Source organism: Heteronotia binoei, chromosome 1 (genome assembly GCF_032191835.1).
Source record: "Heteronotia binoei isolate CCM8104 ecotype False Entrance Well chromosome 1, APGP_CSIRO_Hbin_v1, whole genome shotgun sequence".
Lineage (NCBI taxonomy): Eukaryota > Metazoa > Chordata > Lepidosauria > Squamata > Gekkonidae > Heteronotia > Heteronotia binoei.
Window position 1 is genome coordinate 148,766,791 of NC_083223.1, and position 23,792 is coordinate 148,790,582.

At 42.7% G+C, this 23,792-nt stretch overlaps 2 protein-coding genes across 3 annotated transcripts in view; both read right to left on the bottom strand.

Moving 5' to 3' along the window:
- Positions 1-6,354: 6,354 nt before the first annotated feature.
- TTLL2 (tubulin tyrosine ligase like 2) lies at positions 6,355-10,438 on the bottom strand. Its single transcript, XM_060241075.1, has 2 exons — positions 10,405-10,438; positions 6,355-7,997 (listed from the first exon to the last, which is right to left on the bottom strand). Exons 1-2 carry the CDS (start codon positions 10,430-10,432, stop codon positions 6,355-6,357), a joined length of 1,671 nt encoding a protein of 556 aa, XP_060097058.1. The 5' UTR covers positions 10,433-10,438.
- A 10,780-nt stretch (positions 10,439-21,218) lies between these two features.
- The window catches only part of UNC93A (unc-93 homolog A), a 51,516-nt gene continuing 48,942 nt past the window's right edge, over positions 21,219-23,792 (bottom strand). For both annotated transcript variants that reach the window (XM_060242285.1, XM_060242276.1), the window contains exon 9: positions 21,219-21,547. In XM_060242285.1, the coding sequence (XP_060098268.1) occupies positions 21,288-21,547 (260 nt within the window). In that variant the 3' untranslated portion in view covers positions 21,219-21,287. The remainder of the gene's footprint in view (positions 21,548-23,792) is intronic.

Here is a 23,792-nt window from a genome sequence, read left to right on the forward strand (position 1 = left end):
CCTTTGCTTGACATTATAAAATCTCTTCCACTTTTACAAGAGTTGAGTGTAATCCCCCATGGCAAAAATCCATACTTTCTTTTGTTCAAATGGTCTTACAATTAGGAAGTATGCCCTAATGTTGAAACCATCTTCATGGGTTACAATTAGAACCAATAGTTTCTTCTCTCAGGGCCTAATTATCTGTTGAATAGAAATTTGTACAAGAGACTCCCAACACAGTCCCCCCCCCCCCCCAAAGAGAAAGGCAAGAACCTGGAGTGTAGAGGCATTGTATGCATGCTGTTTTTCTGCCTGCTGTTTCTCCACTCTCTAATTCACAACCCCCCAATGTGGCTTTTCTCCCTGCAGGGTTCCAATGCATATTTATGAAAGCAAACATGAGGAGAACTCTGAGGAGACAGCAGCTGCTGGGAGGCAGGGTAAAAAATATGATTTGACACAGAAATGGGTAGGGTGGAATTAGGGATGCCAGCCTCCAGGTAGGACCTGGGTATCCCTTGGAATTACAGCTCATCTCCAGTCTACAGAGAGCAGTTCTGTTGTATAAAATGGATACTTTGGAGGGTGGATTCTGTGTCATTGTACTCCACTGAGGTCCCTCGGTCTCCTCCATCCCTAAATTTTCAGGAGAATCTGGCAACCCTACCTACCATTTCCCACAGTGGCCAGAGGGAATTAGGCAACTCTAGATAGGATAAGGATTATTTTACAGTTGTAGTACTTTGATACTTGGGCTCCTATTGTGGGAATGTGTCGTGGAGAATAGGTCTGCCAAAAAGAAAGGCAAGAGGAGGGAATTTGGAGTGCAGAGGCAGTGTGTGTGTGTGCTGTTTTTCTGCTGTTAGTCATATAGCATATCCCGATTAAGAAGCAATATATTTCTGAAAGGTAGATAGTACAGTGGGGTGCATATGTGTGTGTGGCAATGCTTTAGCATTCATATCCATCCTTGTGAGTTCCTTGAAGCCATTTGACCAGCCATTGTTGATATTGGAATGCTGGATTAGATGGGCCTGTGCTCTAATCCAGCAGGGTTTCTGATTTTGGTTGTACGGGTTTGGGCAGGAGCATGTCTAACAAATTTAAAAATAGTATCCCCCATTCTATCTTCAGTGCCTGACAGTTGGAAGCAAGGAGAAAAAAATGTAACCCCCCCCCCCCAACCCATCCCACTGGATGTGCCCAAAAATTTGGGCATATCTATAATAGCATTTTGGCTCCTTTTATTTATTTATTTATTATTTAGACTTTATGGCCACCCTTCCTTGCGAACAGGGAATATGAAGGTCCCAGGAAAAAAAATACCAAGTATATGGTCTTTCCAGCTGCTAAGAAGTTTGATAATAGTGCTTAAGAATTGGAAAACTTTGCAGTTGCTTGCTTAATGATACCTAAAAATCTTCTACTGGTTTTTAAAGATTTGAGTAGGGTGCCTGAGTAATTGAAATATTTTTATTTGACCAAGGAGTGTTGCTATAAAAATCAAAATTATTATTTTTTCTCAATCCAGTAAACTTCCCCTAGAAGCCCAAGTGCCTTCTTCCCAGGTAGCTTCATGACTAAAAGAAAAGTGTTTGAGACATTCAGATCCATGCAGAGGTTGTGCTACAAGCTTAGGCAGATCTGAGCATCCTTGGGCCTCACTAGCATAAGGTGGGGGAGGAGAGATACAAGAAGCCAATATTTCATTGTTGTAATTTAGACTCTAAAATGGAATACATATGTTGTAAATGAAAAAAATAGATATATAATACCATTTTGTCTGTTTGGTATTGATAACAGACTCAATTTTGTATTCAAACTTGTATGTGCATTCATTAATTTAAGTGTATTAAGGTAAATAGACTGATTTATGTCTGGCCATGCAGTAATTTTAGTGTGGTCAATGTAGAAGACTTTGTCATCTCAGGAAAATGTCCTGAATGATATTACAGAATGGTACAGTGTTGTGAACGTGTGGGCATTGGTTATTTGATAAAGCCTATGGAGAAACATGGCTTTTCTTCAAGCTAGTCAGGCTGTTAGAAGAGGTTTTTGTACTGATATTGTGAGCCCATAGACATTTCTCAAGCCTGCCTACATCCCAGAAGCATCAGAGTGCTGTGCTGAGAATTTTGTCTGACAAGGACTTAAGAACATAAGAACATAAGAGAAGCCATGTTAGATCAGGCCAATGGCCCATCCAGTCCAACATTCTGTGTCACACAGCGGCCAAATATATATATATATATATATATATATATATATATATATATATATATATATATATACACACACACACTGTGGCTAATAGCCACTGATGGACCTCTGCTCCATATTTTTATCTAACCCCTTCTTGAAGGTGGCTATGCTTGTGGACGCCACCACCTCCTGTGGCAGTGAATTCCACATGTTAATCATCCTTTGGGTGAAGAAGTACTTCCTTTTATCCGTTTTAACCTGTCTGCTCAGCAATTTCATCGAATGCCCACGAGTTCTTGTATTGTGAGAAAGGGAGAAAAGTACTTCTTTCTCTACTTTCTCCATCCCATGCATTATCTTGTAAACTTCTATCATGTCACCCCTCAGTCGACGTTTCTCCAAGCTAAAGAGCCCTAAGCGTTTCAACCTTTCTTCATAGGGAAGGTGTTCCAGCCCTTTAATCATTTTAGTTGCCCTTTTCTGAACTTTCTCCAATGCTATAATATCCTTTTTGAGGTGCGGCGACCAGAACTGCACACAGTACTCCAAATGAGACCGCACCATCGATTTATACAGAGGCATTATGATACTGGCTGATTTGTTTTCAATTCCCTTCCTAATAATTCCCAGCATGGCGTTGGCCTTTTTTATTGCAAACGCACACTGTCTTGACATTTTCAGTGAATTATCTACCATGACCCCAAGATCTCTCTCTTGGTCTGTCTCTGCCAGTTCACACCCCATCAACTTGTATTTGTAGCTGGGATTCTTGGCCCCAATGTGCATTACTTTGCACTTGGCCACATTGAACCGCATCTGCCACGTTGACGCCCACTCACCCAGCCTCAACAGATCCCTTTGGAGTTCCTCACAATCCTCTCTGGTTCTCACCACCCTGAACAATTTAGTGTCATCCGCAAATTTGGCCACTTCACTGCTCACTCACTCCACTGCTCACTCCTTGTTTTTCATTACATTCTGTTCATCCATAATCTCATCCATAATGAGATTCCCATTCTCAGACAAAGGGTATGAAGAGTTACTCCTCAGTCCCACTCTTTGCAGTCAATTTGGAACACATACTGTTGTTCCAGCTTCTTGGTTGGCCTCTCTCCTCTCTGCTTCATGGACCTGTCTTTCCCCAACTGGACAGTTTCATTCACCATGCAGCTTCATTGCTGCTGGAACACCCCAAACCCTCTCCAGGAGCAAGCTCGTATGTTTTGATTTCCCCCTTTTTACTTTTATTCCCCAAGAAAGTAGGCGGTTTTTCTAGGAAAAGGTTTTGTGTTGCATCTATCACTGCATTTTTTTCCCTTTCTGTTAAGTCCTTTTGCTCTGCAGATTGCTTAATTTAATTTGATCTCTTTCCAGTTTATTATACTAAAAATTCTATTTAGGATGCTTATTACCCCCTGCTCTTCTGAATGTTGATCTGAATTTGGATCTTGGTAAACACAGACTGGATCCCAAGTATTTAAATACCCAAAACACATGTGTGCTCCATGCTAGTAAAGACACCTTTGCAAATTATGGCCCTGCTGGGTAGACCTATTTGAGTAACAGATTTTCATTCCATACATTTTCTATGACAAATTTCCCATTTTTGTTTTGTTTCTTTTATGGTTTTCAACATAATTTTATATGCCAGTTTAAACCATTTATATGTCAATTGTGCATTATAATCCATTTATGCAATATATATATTTTACATTGTTTATATACAATTGACACAAAACCAGGCATTGATTTTAATTGCAATATTTCTATTTAATTTTCTTAAAATATGATCTTGGGGGGGGGGTGGAGTTGTACTGCAGTTTTGGCCTGAGTGTGAAGAAGCCATGTAAGAAACTTCAGCTTTCAAATCAAATCAGAGCTGTCACTAAATTATGTAATGCTCAGTGATTTGCCTGTACAGAAAAACTCCAAGTTACCACATGGAAGAGAATTTAGACATATGCTGCTGCACATGTGGTGCTTCCCTTAAAAAACTGGCTAGTACTACTGATTCTCTTTCTCTTGTCATAATTCAACTATTGGGAAACAGATTTTACTTCTAAATGTCATATGTATATAGATGTGGAATTTGTAAATGCATATTATTGTCAATAATATGAATAAGATATGTTTTAGGTGTTCCATTAAAACTGTCTAAATGAATTTTAAAGTATTTTTTGCATTATTGTTGGAGGGGCTTATTTTCCCACTGCATTTGAGCTTCTCCAGAGCATGAGGAATAAAAAACGGTAAAGGTAGTCCCCTGTGCAAGCACCAGTTGTTTCCAACTCTGGGGTGACATCGCATCACGATGTTTTCACGGCAGACTTTTTATGGGATGGTTAGCCATTGCCTTCCCCAGTCATCTACACTTTACCCCCAGCAACTCATTTTACCGACCTCAGAAGGATGGAAGGCTGAGTCATAGTTGAGGAACAGGCCTATTCAAAAGTCAGTCCATTGTATGGGGCTGGATTCTAAATCAGCTTGCAGCAGCCCAGCAGTGATTTCACTTCTCCCAAACTGTATTTATTAGACATAAACATTTATTTGAAAAAAAAAAAAGAGGTAGGACTCCTAATATCCTTTGGGTAACAAAATGAACTTAACACATCTGTGCTATGCTTATATTGCTTTCTTAAATGACCATTCTTAACAGACTTATAAATAGGGATGGTCATGAACTGGGAAGATCCAGTTTGGTTTGCTTTGTGGTTTGCGGCATGCCCAGTTTGCAAACCACAAACTATCACAAACATAATAGCCAAACAAACTGGTTCAGTTCATGAGGTTTGCAGTATGGAGACCCCTCCCCCCAGCATGGTAGAGACACCAAATTTGCAGAGATCACTGGCTGATTCTCTTCTACCTGCCCTACAAGTTTGGTGTGTGTTGAATTTATAAGCTTCAAGTTAAGCCACCCCAAAGAAAGTGCCCCCAGGAAAGTACTTTTTGGGGAAATGACAGATGAGATGTAGGTTCAGGAGGTCCAGAGAATACATCCTGTGCAAGCTAGAGACACCAAACATGCAGAGAATCTCTGGCTGACTTTCGTCTACCTGTCCTCCAAGTCTGGTGAGGATTGGATTCATGGGGTCCAAGTTATGATCCCTCAAAGAAGGTGCCCCCATCCTCCTGTTTCCAAATGAGAAAAAAACAGCAAAAATGCAAGGGCAATAGAAGCCCAGCAGAACAGAATCAAAGTCCTAGGTAATCTCTACAGTAGAAACTGAAGGTGGGGGACATTTTTGCAAGCCCAGCAAAACCAGTGCCACTGTAGCTGTGCAAGCTCAACAGGACTAAGGTCAGACCAGAGAATATCTGCAGCAGAAACTGAAAGAGGGCATTTCTGCAAGCCCAGCAGAAATAATGCAGAAGAACCCAGTGACAATATGGAGATTCAAGCCCAATCACAATCCAAGGAAGGGGGGCATTTTTGCAAGCCCAGCAGAACCCAGTGCCACTGACATTGCAAGCATAAAAGTACTGACCTCAAAGCACAGAGTCACAAATCCAAGCAAGGAGGTGGGATGTTGCAATCTCTTTTGCATACCACAAACCCCAAGAAAATGAGAAGTGGACAGAAAGGAATGCTGCAAAGCCACAGGGGAAAACCTCTTGAAACTGACGTGACTAGTTTGAAACTGACAACAGAGTTTCAAAGGCTGGAAAATACCACCCCCTGTTGCTTTGAAGTTTGGTAAACATTCTGTTTGAGTGGAGACAGTGTGTCTGAAAATGTATCCATTCAATAACCAACATGAACTGCTAGAAAATTCATGGAAAGTTTGTGCTGGTTGACCAGCCATGATCTTCACTTCATAAACTGCGAACCAGCCAAAATTCATCATAAACTTTAGTTCATGAGCTGGTTTATGCCCATCCCTATTTAAAAAATTCTATTAGCTGGATAGCCACCTGAAGGGTTGGGTTTGTAAAACATCCAGGTTTCTGGAGATGCCTTTTGTAAGACACAAAAATAAATAAATGGTTAGTGCTTTGCACTAGACCCATGTTCAGATCTCTGCCTAGTCAAAAAGCTTACCAGATGACTTTGGGCCAGTCCGTGTCTCTCTCCTCCCTTGCAGGATTTTATTCAAGGAAATATAGCTATGGCATGGAGTTGCATGTGATGAAGAGACACTTAAAAAAAATGTAACTTTTAATACACTAAGCTAATATTTTATTTAATTTCCTGTGCTCTGGTTGCAATTCTTTGTGCATTAATTTGTGTATTTCTTGAATTATGCTTTTGACATTTATTCCATCCTTAGATGCTTCAAGTGCAGCCTCATTGAAAGGAAATATAAGGACAAAGTCTCCCACCCGAGGGAATGGTCTCCTGTCTTTATCTGAGAGAAAATATGGAGGGACAGACGGTTTATGGTTATATAGCTCAGGTGAACTGAACCAGTAGGCCGACTGAACAGGTTCACACAGTGAATTGCTAGTTCTTAATGTTTGTTTGCTTTTGTATTGTGACTTTGATTGCAGTAGTGTTTTTGGTGTGTTCATCCTTTCACGCAACTGAGAGGTTAACGTTTTCTTGGGATAAGCACAGCCTGTTCTACCAAATATTGAGGCTCCTTTATTAATCTGCAAGAGAGATGAGCATGGGGATGTAGCTGCAGACTTGCTTCCTTTTCCACAAGGCAGGAAATCCAAGGAGTCCTCTGCTCGAGTAGTCAGCAAAGGGTGGGATCGACTAAAACATGAAACTCTCCTGCCAACTCCTTTGTGTTTTCTTAAATGATCACTCTCCTTGTAGTTCAGCAAGTCAATAATGTCATGGAGCAACTTTCTCTTCACAGTTGCATCAGTGGCACAGTCCAAACGTAAGCCTGGGCTGTGATTGACTTCCAGAAGCCAGGGCTTTATTTTGTCATCAACCAAGATGTCGAATCCAAAGAGTTCAAAACAGTTAAATGTAAGTGGTACTGATGGAGTGATGGCAAGGAGGGTTAGTATGACAATGTGGTTGATCCTCTGCCACAGTTGTACATCATCCACATTGCGACTACGTAGGTAGGCTCGGAATCGGCTGAAAGTCCATTTGCATCCAGAGCCAATGACATCTTTATCTTTTCTGTATGAAGGCCCAAATTTATTAATGCTAGTGTTGGTCAAGTGAGCATAAATGTTGTCCAGGGACCCAAGGTCAAATTTCTCTGTTGCAAACCTCACCAGTCCTTCTTCATAAGTATAAATAGTGAGGGGACAAAAACTTGTGACACAGACATAGAGACGGAGATCCCATTTATATCCAGAAATAAGCAAAGGATTACTGATGTATTTCTGCACAATGACCATGCAATCATAGACAAAATCTTTAATGTCCTGAAAAATGAGTATTCCCCTTCCACGAGATTTATCTACGGGTTTGCAGATCCAGTAGCTCAGCTTTTTGCCTGGTATCTGCCTGTCCTTGGTGTACTCTGTTATAAATTTAATGTAATCATTTGGCATGATGAATGCCATTGGGCTGAATTCATAGAGGTTTGTTCCATAAATTCCTTTCATGCGTTTCAAGTGTCTTGCCAAATAATCCTTCCTGGTGATCCTGATGGTTTCTGGATGGTGGTTGAGTCGCTGCCATGGCTTAATGCTCCTGTGGTCTGTCATTCGGAAAGGGTAATTGCACCAATACAGATTCCAGTCTTCATTGTCTTGCTCATGCTCATCATACTCAGTCCAGCCACGTTCCAGTAGAACTTCCCGTACTACTTCAGGAACACCATTATGGAGCCGGAATACCAGTGGGCTAGCAGTCCCTGCTGAATTGCCATGTTTTGCTGTCGTAGAGCTTTTACTTCCTGGAAAATCAGAAAGGGTGGGAAATGCAGGGCTGCAGCATTTAGTTGATTAAATGCACTGAATAATTGATTTAAACTTTTTAAAAACTTGTAACCTGAACTATCTCCTGCACAGTGTTTAAAATACCCACTTATGGTATTATATCATGTGCTGTGAACACATTTATTGATTCAGGGCAATGAAATTCAAAGGAATTTTTACCACTAGATGGAAATGTTGGCCAGAATTCATCTGAAATCAAATGACTCCCATTGCAGTTAATGAATCTGGACTGTACCTTGTAATTGTATTGCCAGGACTCTTGTGCATCTGTGCAGGGCTGGCCCCTTCCACTAGGCAAGTTAGGCATTTGCCTATGGTGCTGGCCCTGGGAGGCGCTGAATTGGGTGTCCCACCTTGACTTGCAGAGGCCTTACCCACTCTTGCGCCTCCTTCCCCACTCTTGCTCCGGCTTCCCTGCTTTCCTGCTGCCTTTCTCACTCTTGCACCGCCTTTCTCGCTCTTGCACTGCCTTTCTCACTCTCCTGCAACCTTCCTGCTCTTGTGCCAGCTTTCTCACTTTCACGCTGGATTCCCCGCTCTCACATCAGCTTTCTTGCATTCCTGCCACCTTCTCTGCTCTTGCACTGCCTTTCTCGCTCCAGTGCCACCTTCCCCATTCTTGCACCAGCTTTCTTGTTCTCATGCTGCCTTCCCTGCTCTTGTGCTGGCTTCCCCAAGGTCGTGCCAGCTTTCTTGCTCTTTTGCTTCCTTCCCCACCTCCATCTCTCCTCCCTCACTGTGCAGCACCACAGAGGGGAGCAGCACCATGGAGGAGGGTGGCAGGCCTGCCTAGGGGACCACACGCAGTAGGGCCAGCCCTGCATCTGTGAATACACTCAGATCCTTTTGATAAGAAGCCAGAACTGGGGGTGTTGAGCTGCAATTGGGCCAGACTTCAAGTGGGACCTGAGGATCCCCTGGAATTACAACTCATCTTGACTACAAAGATCGGCTCCCCTGAAGAAAACTAATGCTTTGGAGTGTGGGCTCTGTGGCATTGTACCCCACTGAGATCCCTGTCTCCTCCAGGCTCAATCCCCACATCTCTAGGCATTTCATAAGCTGTATCTGGCAACCCTAGGTCCTTGCCTCAGTTCATGAGGTTTGTAGTTAAGGTTTGTAGTTAAGTTAACTCTCATTTAGTATGGGTTGCTGAGACCCACCATGGACTTTACACAGACATTCCTGCTGAGTCTCTCTCATATCAGACAGACACAACCAAAATATCATATGAAAGCAAATCATGTGAGAAAACAAAAATTTGACCAGTGTAATCAGGGCCCCTGGAATTTTGTCACATTCTCCCCTCTCAGTGGCCCTGCACTTATTTGATACTATTTAAAATAAATATCCCACCCAAATATAATCTGTATCAAGGTAATGAAACATAAACATCATTGGTTAGAAGCAAGATATTCTGTCCACTACTTTATCCTGTTCTGCTGTTTTACAAGGTTATAATTTGAGTTCATTGTTAAGATTTTGTTGATGTTTATTCTAATTTAGCTTATTTTAGCAATTTAATTTTGTAAGCTGCCCTGAGGGTCTATGCTGCCTTTCTCAATCTTGCACCGCCTTTCTCACTCTTGCACTGACATAGGATAGTATGACAGGATGTATTTATTTAGTTACAAAATGTATTCCCTGCCTTTCTGCCCTTCTCAGGACCACCAAGGCTGCTAATAGATTTAAAACATACTTTATTAAAAACTTGCATTAAAATCTATTAAAACAATATACAAATATATCAAATTCCTTAAGCTACTCTTGTGCCACACTAGTGATCACTAGCTGCCCGGTAGTTTACATACATTCATGTTGGGTGTTCAGAGATGTGCTGTGCTTTTGATGTTATATCCAAAAGCCCATGTTACCTGAGTTTGTGGATATTTTATCAGGAGAAAGTACCACTGACTTCAATGCCAGTTAACTCCTCAGTAAATATGGTTAGAACTGCAGTCTTAGGCTGATTTTATGGATGAGTTGTCTCTGCTTCTCATACCTGTCAGTAGTATGTAAGGTGACCACATTTCACATATTTACCTGACCAAGCTATCCAAATTCCCCTTCTGCCACACACTTCTGGGAATTGGATGACGCAGAAGTTCCATGCAGAGGCTCAATTTGCATGGACGGAAACTGCATGAGTTGGGCTTTCTAGCATATTAGCCTCTTCATGAAAAAGGACCACACATTACCTTAGATTCACAGTGGAAAATTTCTCATGTTTCAAGTCCAAAAATGAATTCAGTTCTTTTGCAGCAGGATACCAAACTAGGCTGATGTGAATGTACTAGTCCACCAGCTCATGAAAACAGAGGCCATTGGTTTGTGGAAGACTAAATTAAAAACAACAACAAATACCTTTCCTTGAGCTTCTCAGACCTGCCATATCTGCAGTACTGTAAATACACAGAAATTAACAAAATGTGTCAAACATTACTGTAATATTCAGCAACTTTTAAAATGTGCAACATGTCACACAAGTTTGAATTAATTTGTTATCACAGTGGGAAGTGATTATTAAGGGGAATACGGATGCGAGAGGGTGACTTGTCTTATTACCATAACTCACTTGAAATTTCACGCTGAAGTATTTCATGTACCACAACTAGCAAAAGTTAGTTGCAGTTAAGTTTTGCTAAAATCAAGAGGCAGGGAAGGAACTGGGGAAGCTCCTGCTAATTAGAAGCAGCTGAATAACACCTTTCATGTTTGCTACTTTTTCCTCTGTTGGTATCATTAGCCACTTTGGGTTCCCATTGGAGAGAAAAGCAGAATACAGATATACTAAATAAATACTTTCAATGTAACCTAGAGTCAAATAAGATAAGACCCTGGGAGATCCATAATAGAATCCTTCCAGCCAGGGATGGCGTTAGGGGTTCTGTCGCTCAAGGCAGACCCCTGTGCAGTGCCACCCCCCGACGCGGCACGATGATGTCACCAAAAGTGGCCTGACCCTGCTCAGGCTTCTTGCAGTGCAGGAAGCCTGATCGGGGGCCGGGAGAGACCTTTGCGTGCTGCACTCCATGCAAGGAGTGTGGTACACAAGCCCCGGCCCCACTTGGGTTTCTTGCATTGCAGGAAGCCTGATCGGGGGCAGGGAGAGCTGACACTTGTGTGCCGCACTCCTCATAAGGAGCGCAGTATGCAAGTCCCAGACCCGGCTCATCAAGGGAGAGAGGGGGCGCCCAGTGGCGCTCCCAGGTGGGGTGGCACCCTAGGCAGCTGCCTACCCAGCCTACTCCCACGTGCCAGCTCTGCTTCCAGCCTGTTTAAGGGTTTGTCATTTTTGATTGCTGAATCAGCACCAGGAAAGAGTTGAGATACATCTTATTTATTTATTTATTTTTATTTTATTTTATTTATATCCCGCCCTACCCCTCCAAGGTGGACTCAGGGCGGCACAAAAGTTCTAACAATAAAATTCAGAATTAAAATACAATAATTTACATAATTAAAACAACTAATATATCAATAAATCAGTCAATGTCAGTGTGCTATCTTATGGACTTCCTTCAGAGTATTTCAATGCCGTGTGGTCCTGATTTGAATTGAGCCCCCTTTATAGTTTCTGTAAGCATTTCAAAAACATTGGTAGGGTCCAATAACAGATCTTCCAATGTCTTGTCTGTTAGGACACTTGTGGTTTACTTTTTTGTACTGAGCTCTTTGAGTTAAAGTGAAGGAAGTCTCAAGAATCTGTTAAGGATTAAATTTTGCATTTGAGTTTAATATTTGAAATCTGAATGCTGTCATGGAGAATGAGAATGCCAGAGAGGAAGTCCAGAAGGGACTGTGCTTCAGATAATGAACTCAAATCATATCACAACAAGAATGTCCCTCAGTGTTGAGGGCTGGGTTCTTGGAGACTCAGTAATTAGGAGCACAGAGGGATGATGGGTATTTTGAGTGCATGCTGACCAGCCTATCTGCTACAAAGGGTGGTGATGGCATACATGTCTAAATAGACCAAGAGGAAGAATTAGTTGTTGTGATTCATGTTGGCACCAGCAACAACAGGAAATGGAGTTCTTACAATTTAAACATTTTAAATGGTGGATATTTTAATAATACCTAAGTGGATTGGTTTTACTACTTCGACCCCCCTTCCTGATTACTAATAAGATATTGAATTCCCAAACACCTATAATATAGTCAGTTCTTAGGCACTGAAGAGGCGAGGTGGTAGTAATAACAAGCTCTTTATTGAGCACAGCATGGTAGGTGATTGCACTAACTCAAATGAGGAACGGGGCCTGCTGGGCCAACTATATACAACTCTGGGTTCCCATGCTAGCATGTTATTGGGTCATTCAGACAAGCAGGGGGCCTGTGATTGGAGCAGGGCAGTTTGGATTTGGATCCTGCTGCCCATTGTTCCTAAGTCCCCAAGCTCAGTCCTTCAGGCTCCAATGAGCCAGGCAGGAACACCATTGGTAACAACATGGATTCACATACATAACAACACCACAGCTTACATTTGGAGACAAAGGTAGAGAATTAAGTAAAAATTCCAAACCTTATTTTCTCAGTGCAAAGCAGGTCGTTTTGAGGATTGTGATCAACTTTTTGCCAGAGTGACATCTTCTTCAGTGTCATGCGTTAGTTTGGAGAAGCCTTCGTCCTTCCATTGTGAACTCCTGCCATTGGAAACAAAACCAAGAATGTGTATTTCACAAGTTCTACATCACCATAGGAACCTGGGACGTGCTGCCTGTCGCAGACTCCAGTATTCCATTCCCTGCTTTCTTCCATCTTTTTCAGTGGTCCTACCATGTTAACTAAGATTTTTGTGATTGCAAAGAAGTATATTTGGTCATTGTAAAAACATTTTAAAAAGAAGATCCCATCTTAGCAGCGTGCTTCCCCAGGTGGCTCACCTGGCCTAGAGTAGCAAAAACACCCCCCTGCATTATGTCAGACTTGTTACATAGGTGGATAAGGTTGATTATATGGAGTTGCAAGGTGGAGGAGAAAAGGAATAGATATAGAAAATGGGTGTCTATCACAAGTCTTCGCAGGTTCCAATAATTACATTTATGAAAGTGCCATTTTGAAGATTAGAAGAAGGTCTCTTGGCCACCTGTACTATGCACTGCTCTTTTTCATAGAATTGGCCAGATTTGATCTTGTACCTTCTGCATTTTAATCCCTAGTTTAAAATGTCCCTGCTACATTTCTACCTTACCCCAGTTTCAAATGGTATTCCTGCAATGCCACATTGCTGGCACTCAGGCTGGTGCTGAGACTGTGTCTTGCCTATAGCCACCTCATTCAGGAGAGAGCTGAAATTTGACCAAAAGCCTTCACTCAAACCCCAAGCCTCTTCAGTATGTGTGTTCTCTATTTAGTTTTTCCAGTCCTTCCTCTTCTTCAAGGAAACTAGGATCTGCAGTATTCAATGCAGAAATATTCACATACCTTTCCCTCGGGAGATTCTCTGCTGTGGTTCGGCTGCTCTTTCAGCATAGCAATTATCCTCCTCTTCTTCAAGGCAATGCATTCAGCAGCACTCAGGGTGAAGGTATCAGCTTGTGCTTTTGCTTGTGCTGCCTTCTGAAGGTTCAAAAAGCCACAATCAGCCTAGATGTTGCAAAGTGCAAGCAGACCACAAGGACTGAAGCAGGGTTGCCTAGCAATGCAAAACAGAATCTTGAGAACAAAGGCAAATACTTTTATTGTCACAACAGCTTTCAGCTTCCCTGTTCTTTTCCCTCTTTCTCTGAGTCTACTGACAATGGTTTTTTTATTTCCTTCTCAGAGATGATCTAATGCATTACGCAATCAATTTCCACAATAAGGGAAACACAACTAATCCCTGTGGCCATGTTGTTGCTTGAAGAGAGAAGCTTGGGGGTCATGTGTGTGAAAGCTCTCATATTCTGTTGGGGCCTCTATAGAAAACAATGGCAAAGAGACATCCACCACACCTGGAATAACACCACTGTAACAGTGTTATACATTTCTGGCTCAGGGAGTCAGGTTCTACCCTTAAGCCTCTGCTTCTTGTTCACAATCTCTTTTCATTTCAGCAATTCAATTTGCATCCACACAATGAGGATTCTCCATTCTGCATTCATTGCCATGGTGAAGGCAGAGGTACGTGAAACAGCTGCCGCATGGGAATTTTATGCACACTTTCCTGTCATTTCCCCTGTCACACTACTCTTGGGCTTTTGGGAGGCTTTCTTAAAAAGTGGTTAATTGCTGTCATGCTATAGCAACTACTAACGTTAAAAAGTGACCCTCCCACAAGCCTGCCAGTGGGGTGGCAGTTGTGAGGATCTGATGGATGGAAGGATTATTTATATATATATATGAAGCTGATACCTTCAACCTCGCTTGAGGTTGACTCAGCCTTCCATCCTTTGAAGGTCGATAAAATGAGTACCCAGCTTGCTGGGGGAAAAGCGTAGGTGACTGGGGAAGGCAATGGCAAACCACCCCGTAAAAAGTTTACCGTGAAAACGTTGTGAAAGCAACATCACCCCAGAGTTGAAAACTACTGTTGCTTGCACAGGGGAGTACTATATATTTATATAAGTTTTCCGATTTGGTAAGAGAAAAACCTTTACATGAAAGCAGTCTAAAGGTGTTGTTGTTTGGCCTGTGGTTCTTGTGGATAAATAGTGATTCTTATGTATAGAAACAGCTTGGGATCTAGTCATGTGCTGATCTAGGAACACTTGTAATGCAGCCCCAAGTGGGGTAGACAAATCCTGTGGGAAGAAGTGACATCAGTGTTGCATGATTCCAGGCTGGACAATAGCAGAATAGTAAAGAACCAAAGTGAGCCTTCAGCAAAGCCATCTGGTTATGGTTTTAAATCTGTTCATATCACCTTGCTTATACTTGCAGACAGGTGGCTCTTAAACTGGCTGTCATTTATGCTCACGAAGAACTTTTACAAAACCATCCAGAGCAAATTGCGCAATAGGTCCCCAGTAGTCCCCTTCCAGCTTACCTTGTTGCCACTACCTTCTTTTGCTACTGATTCATATTTCCACTCTCTTTGCTTTTTGCGGTGACCCTTTGATTTCTGTTTTCTAACCATGGTTCCCATGTACGGTTCTTCTGGGCTTGTTCCAATGCAATGATTGTTCAACATATTTTTCCCTACAAGGACTCAAAAGATCCTATATTCTGACTTTCTCAAATCCATGTACATATGTAATGCTAATGAAAGGTTTTCCATGCATCTGGCTTTCTGGAGGAAAAAAAATCTTACATTTGAGTACATAGTATGAGAAACAGTGTTGTGTGATGATCCTCAGGGCAGGAATCTCTCAGTCAGGGCTCATTTCCAGGGGGAACACACTGGAACGATGTTCTGGGAGAGAAGATACAATTTTTTTATTTATTTGTTACCTTATAAAACCATACACATGGTGAAGTTCTCTCTCCAATTCTGCTGTTGCAGACTGCTGAAGCTTCACAGGCTACAGCATCAGCTAGCTCATTTGAAATCCCACCTCCTCTGGCTGGGGGAAGGGGAGGAGGGGGCCCCTGATCCAATCACAGCCATGCATTTTGCAAAATGCATGACTTAGGGCTTTTGTGTGCTCCAGCAAGGAAAGGGGGAAGGGCAAACCTCCATTGCTGCTGCTGCTGTGTTGCTAGCTTGCCATAGAGAGACTTGGAGTGAGTGCACTGTGTACTGTGCCCTTTGGCTGTGCTCTGCTCTGCTCTCTGTGGCCTGGCCTTGGCTGCTGGCATTCCTGGTTGTTCTTCTTGACTAGAGGACTTCATCTCATGAAATGACTCCTTTTTGTGTTTAGGGGGGGATTTCTGTTCAGATTAGAAACAGGTTTTTATTTTTAACTTTTTGAAAACCTTGAGTTTTCCTCCTATTGGTGGTGGGTTTTCTGTTGGGGGCTGGGTTGCTGGGGGAAGGTGGTGGCTCTGGTTTGGCCTGGTTTAAAGTGTTTATTTTAATCTGTGTTATTTTAATAATCTTTTCTGTTTTTTTAAATTGGAATTGCCTGTTAATTTTTTTTAATTGCCTGTTAAATTTCTGCCAGGCTTTGGTTGACCTGGTTGTGTGGGGTCTGATTTCTTCCTCTGTTTTCCCTTGGGCAGGCTGTGGTGGTTTACTGACCTGTAAAACTGCTGGTGGTGTTCTACTGTTTTTCCTGGTTGTGTTGGGGTGTATGTGTGTGGTTTGGATGGCTTTTGGTTTCTGAGAAGTTGTCCTTTGCTTGGCTGTTCCTCTTTGGAGCCTGAGACAAGTTTGGCCAGGCCTGTTGGTGACCTGACCTGTTGAACTGTTGGTGGTGTTTTATTGTTTTTTCCTGGCTGTGTTGGGGTGTGTGTGTGCCTTTGTAAAGACTTTTGGGGTGCCCACAGATAAGTCCAGCCTTTTTTGGCCTTGGGGGTTCCTTAGGGGAGAATCCCCTGCAGCTGTCCTGCAGTTTTGGGGGCTCTCCCTCAAACCCCCTATCTGCCATTTGCCTTTCATTATACTCTGTTTTGCCATTGACTTCAGTGGCCCATAGAGTATAATGGTGGGATGGGGGCACCCTCTTTGGGTGTCCCTGGAATTGGACCCCCTGGTCCAATCTTTTGGGGACCTTGGGGTTCCTTGGGAGAGAGTCATCTGCAGCTGCTCGGCAGTTTTGGGGGTTCTCTTCCAAAACCCCTCCTCTTCAGGCAGCTTCTATTGTACCCTATGTTGCCTTTGACTTTAATGGCCCATAGGGTATAATGGGGCTGAATATCTGGAAATATCCAGATATCTCCTATATAGTCTGATATACTGGATACTGGTATTCGAAAATAACTGAAATTCCAGATAGTTTGGCCCTGAATATTTCCGGATCTGGATATTACTGAATTTTTTTGTGTGTGTGTGTACAGCTCTACTGGCAAAATAAAGTTACAGAAACAAGAACAAAATCAATGTAAGGCCTTTTACTGGACCAATCAAATTAGTGCAAAATAAAATTAACCATGAAAGAAAAATGGTGTAAGCCAGAAAGAAGTGGCAAGTCCCAGTCAGAGAAACCAGCCTTGACTTTCTAGACTCCTAAAAGACTCTCCAGAAAAAGATTGTTGTCAAGAGCTGTTGCAAACTTAACAGTCAGATAATCTCCCTGGGATGTGGGTCGCAAAAGTTTGGCATGCAGAGTGAGAAGCCTCTCTCACCCCCACTCCTTCCTTTCTCTATCTCTTCCTGCCTTCTGTCCCCCATCTTTCCCCCCCTCAAAAATAACTTGACAGGCCATGCATGCCCTCTGGCTGGCATACATCCTTTGTCTTCTCATGGGGATTCCCCCCCCCCCTTCCAGAGGAGGCAAAGAGCCAGTCAGTGATGGCCAAGACCTCCCTCCCTACAAGCTTCCTGAAATCTCTCCTCCCTCCCTCCATCTATTCTCTCTCTCTATTCCCATCTCTTTCATTCTTTCCTCCCATCTGTCTCTCCCTCCCCTCCTCTATTTGTCTCAAAATGAGGGAGTTATTGCTTGTCAGATGCATCTCTTTGTGAAAGAATGTCTAGTGGTGGCTGTTGAACGAATACAAGGGAGCCAGGCTTTGTGTGACAGGTGAGCTGCTTTAGCTTTTCCAGTGACTGCTTCTGGATCTCGTATGTCAGAATAGGATCTCGGGAGCAGACATGGTTCAGAAACTTCAGAAAAGTAAGGAAAAGTTGGATTTTTGCTGTGGGATGTAGTTTTGATGGAAGTCTTTTCTTGCTGTTTTCTGTGTGATGCACACTGCTGTATCATGGTGCTGAGATATGGAGGACTTTGAAGAGTGAGATGCTTTCTGTAGCTCAGGCAATTTATCTTGATTGCCAGCTGAGTTAGGAAATACCTGGATATTTTGGGGTGGAGCTTGAGCGGTGGGTGTTGCCCTCTGACACACTTCTGATGATGTCAGGGGGTGTGGCATATGCAAATAAGTTATGCTAATGAGTCCCTGGAAAGCTTTTTCTATGAAATGACCCCTGCTCTCAGTAGTTTAAAATCTCAAGGGACAAGATTCTGTAGCCCTGTGGATTTTTTCATCCCCTACATTACCCTCACTGTTTCACAGTGACTAAATTTCTGTTGCTACATGGAATGTTACTCCTCTGCATTGTTTGTCCCGCACAATTTCTGTTTTCTACATCTTTCCATAGATTTTTTGGGGGGACATATATTACCTACAAATTGTTCTGTAATATCTGTAGTATTACTACAAAGATATTGGGATATAGATCATGGACCATCAAACACACCAGCATGTTTTGGGCGGGCCCTGCAAGTAATGAGTATTTTATTTACTGAGTGCATTGTTATTGTGCCCTTCCTTCAAAAGAGTGGTATGAATGGTTCCACCGTCTGCCATTTTATCTTCATAGTAATCATGTGAGGTGAGAAAGAATGACTGGTCCAAAGACACCCAGTATGTTTCATGACAAGCAAGGACCTGAACTTGGCTCTCCCCAGTCCTACTGTAACACTACAACTACTACACTACTGTTGTAGTAGACATAAAAAGAAAACCAAAATCTGCATTTTTATGTTCTTATGGAACATTAATGGAAACACAACATTAGTTTCACTTTATGTTTTCCATGACCTTGGGTATCTGAACTACTTCCCCAGTAGTGGATTCTTCATTAAGCTTAGATTTCTGAGGCAGAATGTTCAGCTTGTAGAAGATGTTTATTCCATTTTTTTGGTTTTAAATCATTTGTCTTTGCTGCCTTTGAGAGGCACTCCACATTTGGGTACTTTGATTCTTTATCTCCTTTCAAATCCTTTAACACTGTCATCTAACTGACAGGCAGGAGAAGATATACTTTTTATGTATATAGCCATTGTGCAGTGCAAAGAGATGCAAGGGCATGCATTGCTGCGAAGTTCTCATAATCTGCCCTTCTGTGTGCATATACAAAGAAATGCACTCCTTCACAGGAATGCATGGGGTATGAGCAAAAGAAAAAATAATAGCCAATGGAATTGAAAGTACTTGATGTATAATTCCCTATGAGGAATTCCCTATCCTTTTGCTTCTGTATGTGATTGGAAAACCCCCTTGGGACATCTTTACGCAGTCTTAGAAACACCAGGACACAAATGCTGTAAATCCTTGGAGACATGCATGCATCTCTAGATCAGACTGTATGACTGTGTGAAATGCAAATTGCATTTCTATGGATACATGGTGTTGGATTCTGAGCAGTGGGAGTGAAGTCAAGGAACACACTAGTGGAACTTCCCCATCTCCCCTTCTCACTGCAGTCTTCTGTGCCTCCTGAAACTGTGGTCCTGTGGGTTAGTGTGTTTGTGTGGACAAACTGGGAAACTGAAGCAGGAAGAGAGGATCAGCAAAAACCTCCCTCCCTTTCTCCACAGATGGAATAGCCATTCCATCAGAGGCTCTGGTGACTAAAGAGAACCTCCACATCCAGAGGCATTACACTCCTGATTGCCAGCACTATGGAAAAATATCAGCAGAAGGCCTTGGCTTTGGTAGCCTGTTATCTGGCCTTCCAGGATAAAGGGTTGTCTACTTTGTGAAACAGGAAGCTGGACTAGATTGGCCACTGGTCTGAGCCAGCAGGGCACTTCTTACGTTCTTAAAACTGTTCCTAGGATCCAAGCCATAGCATGTGTTTTGAGAACGCTAGTTTTATTGCAACAGACTCCCTGAACTGCAGTCTTTGAATCTAAACTGTATGATAACACTTGAACACGTTGAAGCAGATGATAACTGACCCGTAGCTATTGAATTATTAAGCACATAAAAAAACAAGGCCAGCTGAGAGAAAATCAGCATTGCTTCTGCCAAGGGAAGCTCTGCATCACTAACTTTCTAGAGTTATTTGAAGAAAGTGAATAAATATGTATATAATCGTGATCTGGTATACATTATAAATGTCAAAAAAGCTTTTAACAAGGTATCTCATGAAGGACTCCTCAATAAGCTTAATAGTTATGAGATAAGAGGACAAGTCCCTTTATAGGGAAAAAAGGACAGTTCTCTCAGTGGAGGGAAGTGAGCAGTAGGCTCCCCCAAGGGTCACCATTGGGGTCAGTTCTGTTATATTTATTCATAAATGATCTGGAATTGGTGGAAAAGCAGTGTAGTGGTCAAGTCTGTACCATGTTTTTGGCCCTCCAAAATAACTGATTGGCCACTGTGTGGGACAGGATGGTTGACCAGATGGGCCAGCAAGAATTTTCTGATGTTGTTATGTCCTGTTGTTCACATTAAATGTTGCATAATATCACACAAACCCATCTTCTTTAAAATGTGGCATGACACACAGGAACCTTGTGAGGGGGGAAATAGTATTTGGTTTTATTGATTCTAGTAAAAGAAGTGGTATGCTTGCAAACTATTTGCTACATAGATATAAGTATTAGTATAGAACAAGTTTATTGATTTCCCCCTAAAGATAAAAACTATACACAAATTAAATACAGTTTTGTCATGAACAGTAAAAAGATTAACTCTGCATGAATAGTCTGTTATGTTTTAAAATCTTAAGGAAAATGTAGTTTGTATTATTGCATCAGTTGTGAGATTGGTTCCTTTCTGTTCTTCCTCAATACCGAGCCTTTAGAAAAGTCTTCCTGGGGCCCCAGTCCTGTAGTGCACTGCTGCTATTGACATTGTAGCATCGATCCAAAAACAATACCAATACCTAATCAATATAGCAATGTTAGAAATATGTAAGAGTGCTTTTGAGAAATAATCTTCTATAGCAGCTTGAAGCAAAGGAGTGTTAGCTTGCAGAGAGAAAAGGGAACTGTGACAGGTCATTGACCTTGTCAAAACCACAAGCTGAAAACATAGAACAGAGCCTAGAGAGAAGCAAAACAGGTGCCGGAGATGGAGCCAGAAATCGTGGGGGTAGGGGTGGAATGTTTCTAGAGAAAGAGGAACCAGGGTTTGCAGAGGCCTTAAGAAAGGCCCTAAGAAGAACCCAGAGGGTTGGAAAACAACTCGAATTGTGGTGAGAACATGAGTGTTTTAAGGTAGTGCGTGGGTGGAGGCCCCCTATAAGGGATGGCAGGTAACTGTGATCATTGCTCAGACCCTCGGGTCTGGAGCCCGTGTGTAGAGCGCTTATGCACGTTAAATAAAGAAGCTGTTTTCCTGACCTTGCCTCAGACCTCGTTTGTGAGTATGATTTACTATTAATTGGACAACACAGGACTTTTCCTGCTACAACATCAGCCCTATCACTGGTAGCTGAAGAAAATCCATGCACAAAATTGAGGTTAGTAGTGGGACAACATTGAGCCTTACATATTTGTTTCCTGAAGATCTTGTGGGGATTTGATCGGTTCCTTATTGGTAGTGTTGGAAGTCTTGGATTCCATGTATTCCACTGTTCCATATAAGGCAGTGGCCACCACCAGCACAACCAAGACAACGGACAGTTTGATGTAGACCTGTAAGAAAGTACTGTAGCCAAATGCGATGACAAAACCCAGTGATTCCCACAGGCGATAATTAGCAAATGCAGCTTCCTTGTGCTTTTCAAATAAAACTCCATAAAGAGCTGAAAAGAAAAAATATATATATACTTATTGATGCAATTAAACTCTTTCCTGGTAAATTTATGCTAACTAGGTGGTGGTGGTTTGGAATGTCCATGCTTAAATCCAATCTCTCTCCAATCTCTCTCTCTCTCTTATAATTTGGCTGTCTTAATTACTTGCATGGATTTATCACCAGGTAACTAGTAAGTACTTGGAGCAAAATAATCTTACTTGCTGAAAATCTCTTTTTGTTGCCTTTCAAAGCCTTTAGCTGATGGGAGGGGTAGAGAAAAAACATTTGTACTGTTTTGAATCTCAGCTCAGTGGCAAAGGGTTGATTGTTTTGAGCCAAGAGTTTAGCAATTTTGAAAGCAATCTGGAAGTCCATGTCCTTGTTTTGTGGTACTTCAAGGGGAATGAGTGGTTGCATTCTCTACTATAGAGGTGTATTTGTTTCTGCTATGCTTGATTTGCATGTTTGTAAAAAAAAAATTACAGAGTTTCCATAAGTCTCAAGTATTCTCTGCAGCGTTGCCTAAGGACTTCTCTTACCTCAGGTGACTCAGGAGCACCTAACAACAGATACACATACTGTATTCTAGAGAAACATGTAAGAAATGGAGTCACTAGATCTTCAGTTTGAAAACATTAATGAATATATTAAGTGTTACTAATTTCCAATTTCAGGCATTATCCTTGCTGTGTGATTCAGCTGCCTGCATTGTTTCTCACAAGCTAGGAAGGGAAGTTCAGACATATTCAGGCTCAAGCAGTATTGAAGAAAAGGGAATTCTCCATCAAGAAGAGACAGGTTTTTATTACAGTTTGTAGAATCTTTCGAGCTCAAGTGCCGTGTTCTACTGGAGAAAATTTTCCTTCCAGACGTTTCGTTCTCAGCTGCGGAGAACATCCTCAGTGGTGTTGCAGCCGAAGCAGGTGCTCTGACCTTCTTGGCTGCTGTGCACTCTGCACAGCAGCCAAGAAGGTCTGAGCGCCTGCTCCGGCTGCAACGCCACTGAGGATGTTCTCCGCAGCTGAGAATGAAACGTCTGGAAGGAAAACTTTCTCCAGTAGAACACGGCACTTGAGCCTGAAAGATTCTACAAACCCTAATGATGTTACCAGCCGTAAAAACCTGAAATCTTTGATAGACAGGTTTTTGTCTAGGGGGAGGGGTAATTGAAAGGGTTAAGATTTTCTGAATATTTAACTGCACTTGTTGTATATTTCTGGGTTTTTTTTAAGTTTAATTAAAAAAAGAGAATGAAGGGGTGGGGGGAGAGATGAACCTTCCAGGCTCTGCCCCAGTTGCCAGGAATGGGAACAGCAGCACAAATCATTAACCACTTCTTTACAGTTTAAGCTATTCCATAAAGTGCCAGAACAAGGCAGCCTGACTGGAGAATTGCAGCATCATATGGTGATCTGTTGGTATGAATGGATTATTAGGACTGGCCCTAGGGTGCATAGCACCCTAGGCAGACTCGTGGCCCACTGCCCCCCGTGTTGCCATGCCCCGATGCCCCCTCCATGGCACTGCCCCCGCCACCCCCTTCCACTGTGCTTCCTCCTCCCTCCCTTCCCTACCAGGTCTATTTCAATGCCTAGGAACAGGTAGTCAAGTGCCGTGCTCCCAGGCTATTTAAAGGCACCACCCCACTGATCAGCGGGTAAAACCATACCGGAGGCTCCCTCCGGACGTTCACTGTCAGTGCTGGCTTGAGGGAACAGGCCAGCTGCAACAGGAAGGACCAGCGAGCTGCTGAAAAAGTGGCAGCCGCTGCTGCCTTCTCCCCACTTCCTTCCCAATCCAGGAAGGAAGTGGGGGGGGGGGAGGTAGCAACGGTGGCCACTTTTTCAGTGGCTCACTGTTCCTTCCCACTGCTGCTGGCCTGCTCCCTCAACCTGGCACTGATAGTGAGCCCATGGAGGGCCGGCATAGGAGCCGGGAACCTCCAGTGCAGTTTTAGCCACTGATCAACCTTTAAATAGCCTGGGAGCGTGGTGCTCGATTGCCTGTTCCCGGACATTGAAATAGACCTGGTGGGGAAGGGAGGGAGGAGGCTGGGGAGCAGACAAACTAGGCATTTGCCTAGGGAGAAGGGGGGGGGAGGCCAAATTTGGCACCTCCGCCCTGCTGGCGCCCTAGGCAAATGTCTAGTTTGCCTAGTGGGTGAGCCAGCCCTGTGGATTAAAACAAATCATATCACCTCAGATATTTTTTAAATTCTCTTTTTCACCTCAGATATTTTGATGAAATTTGTT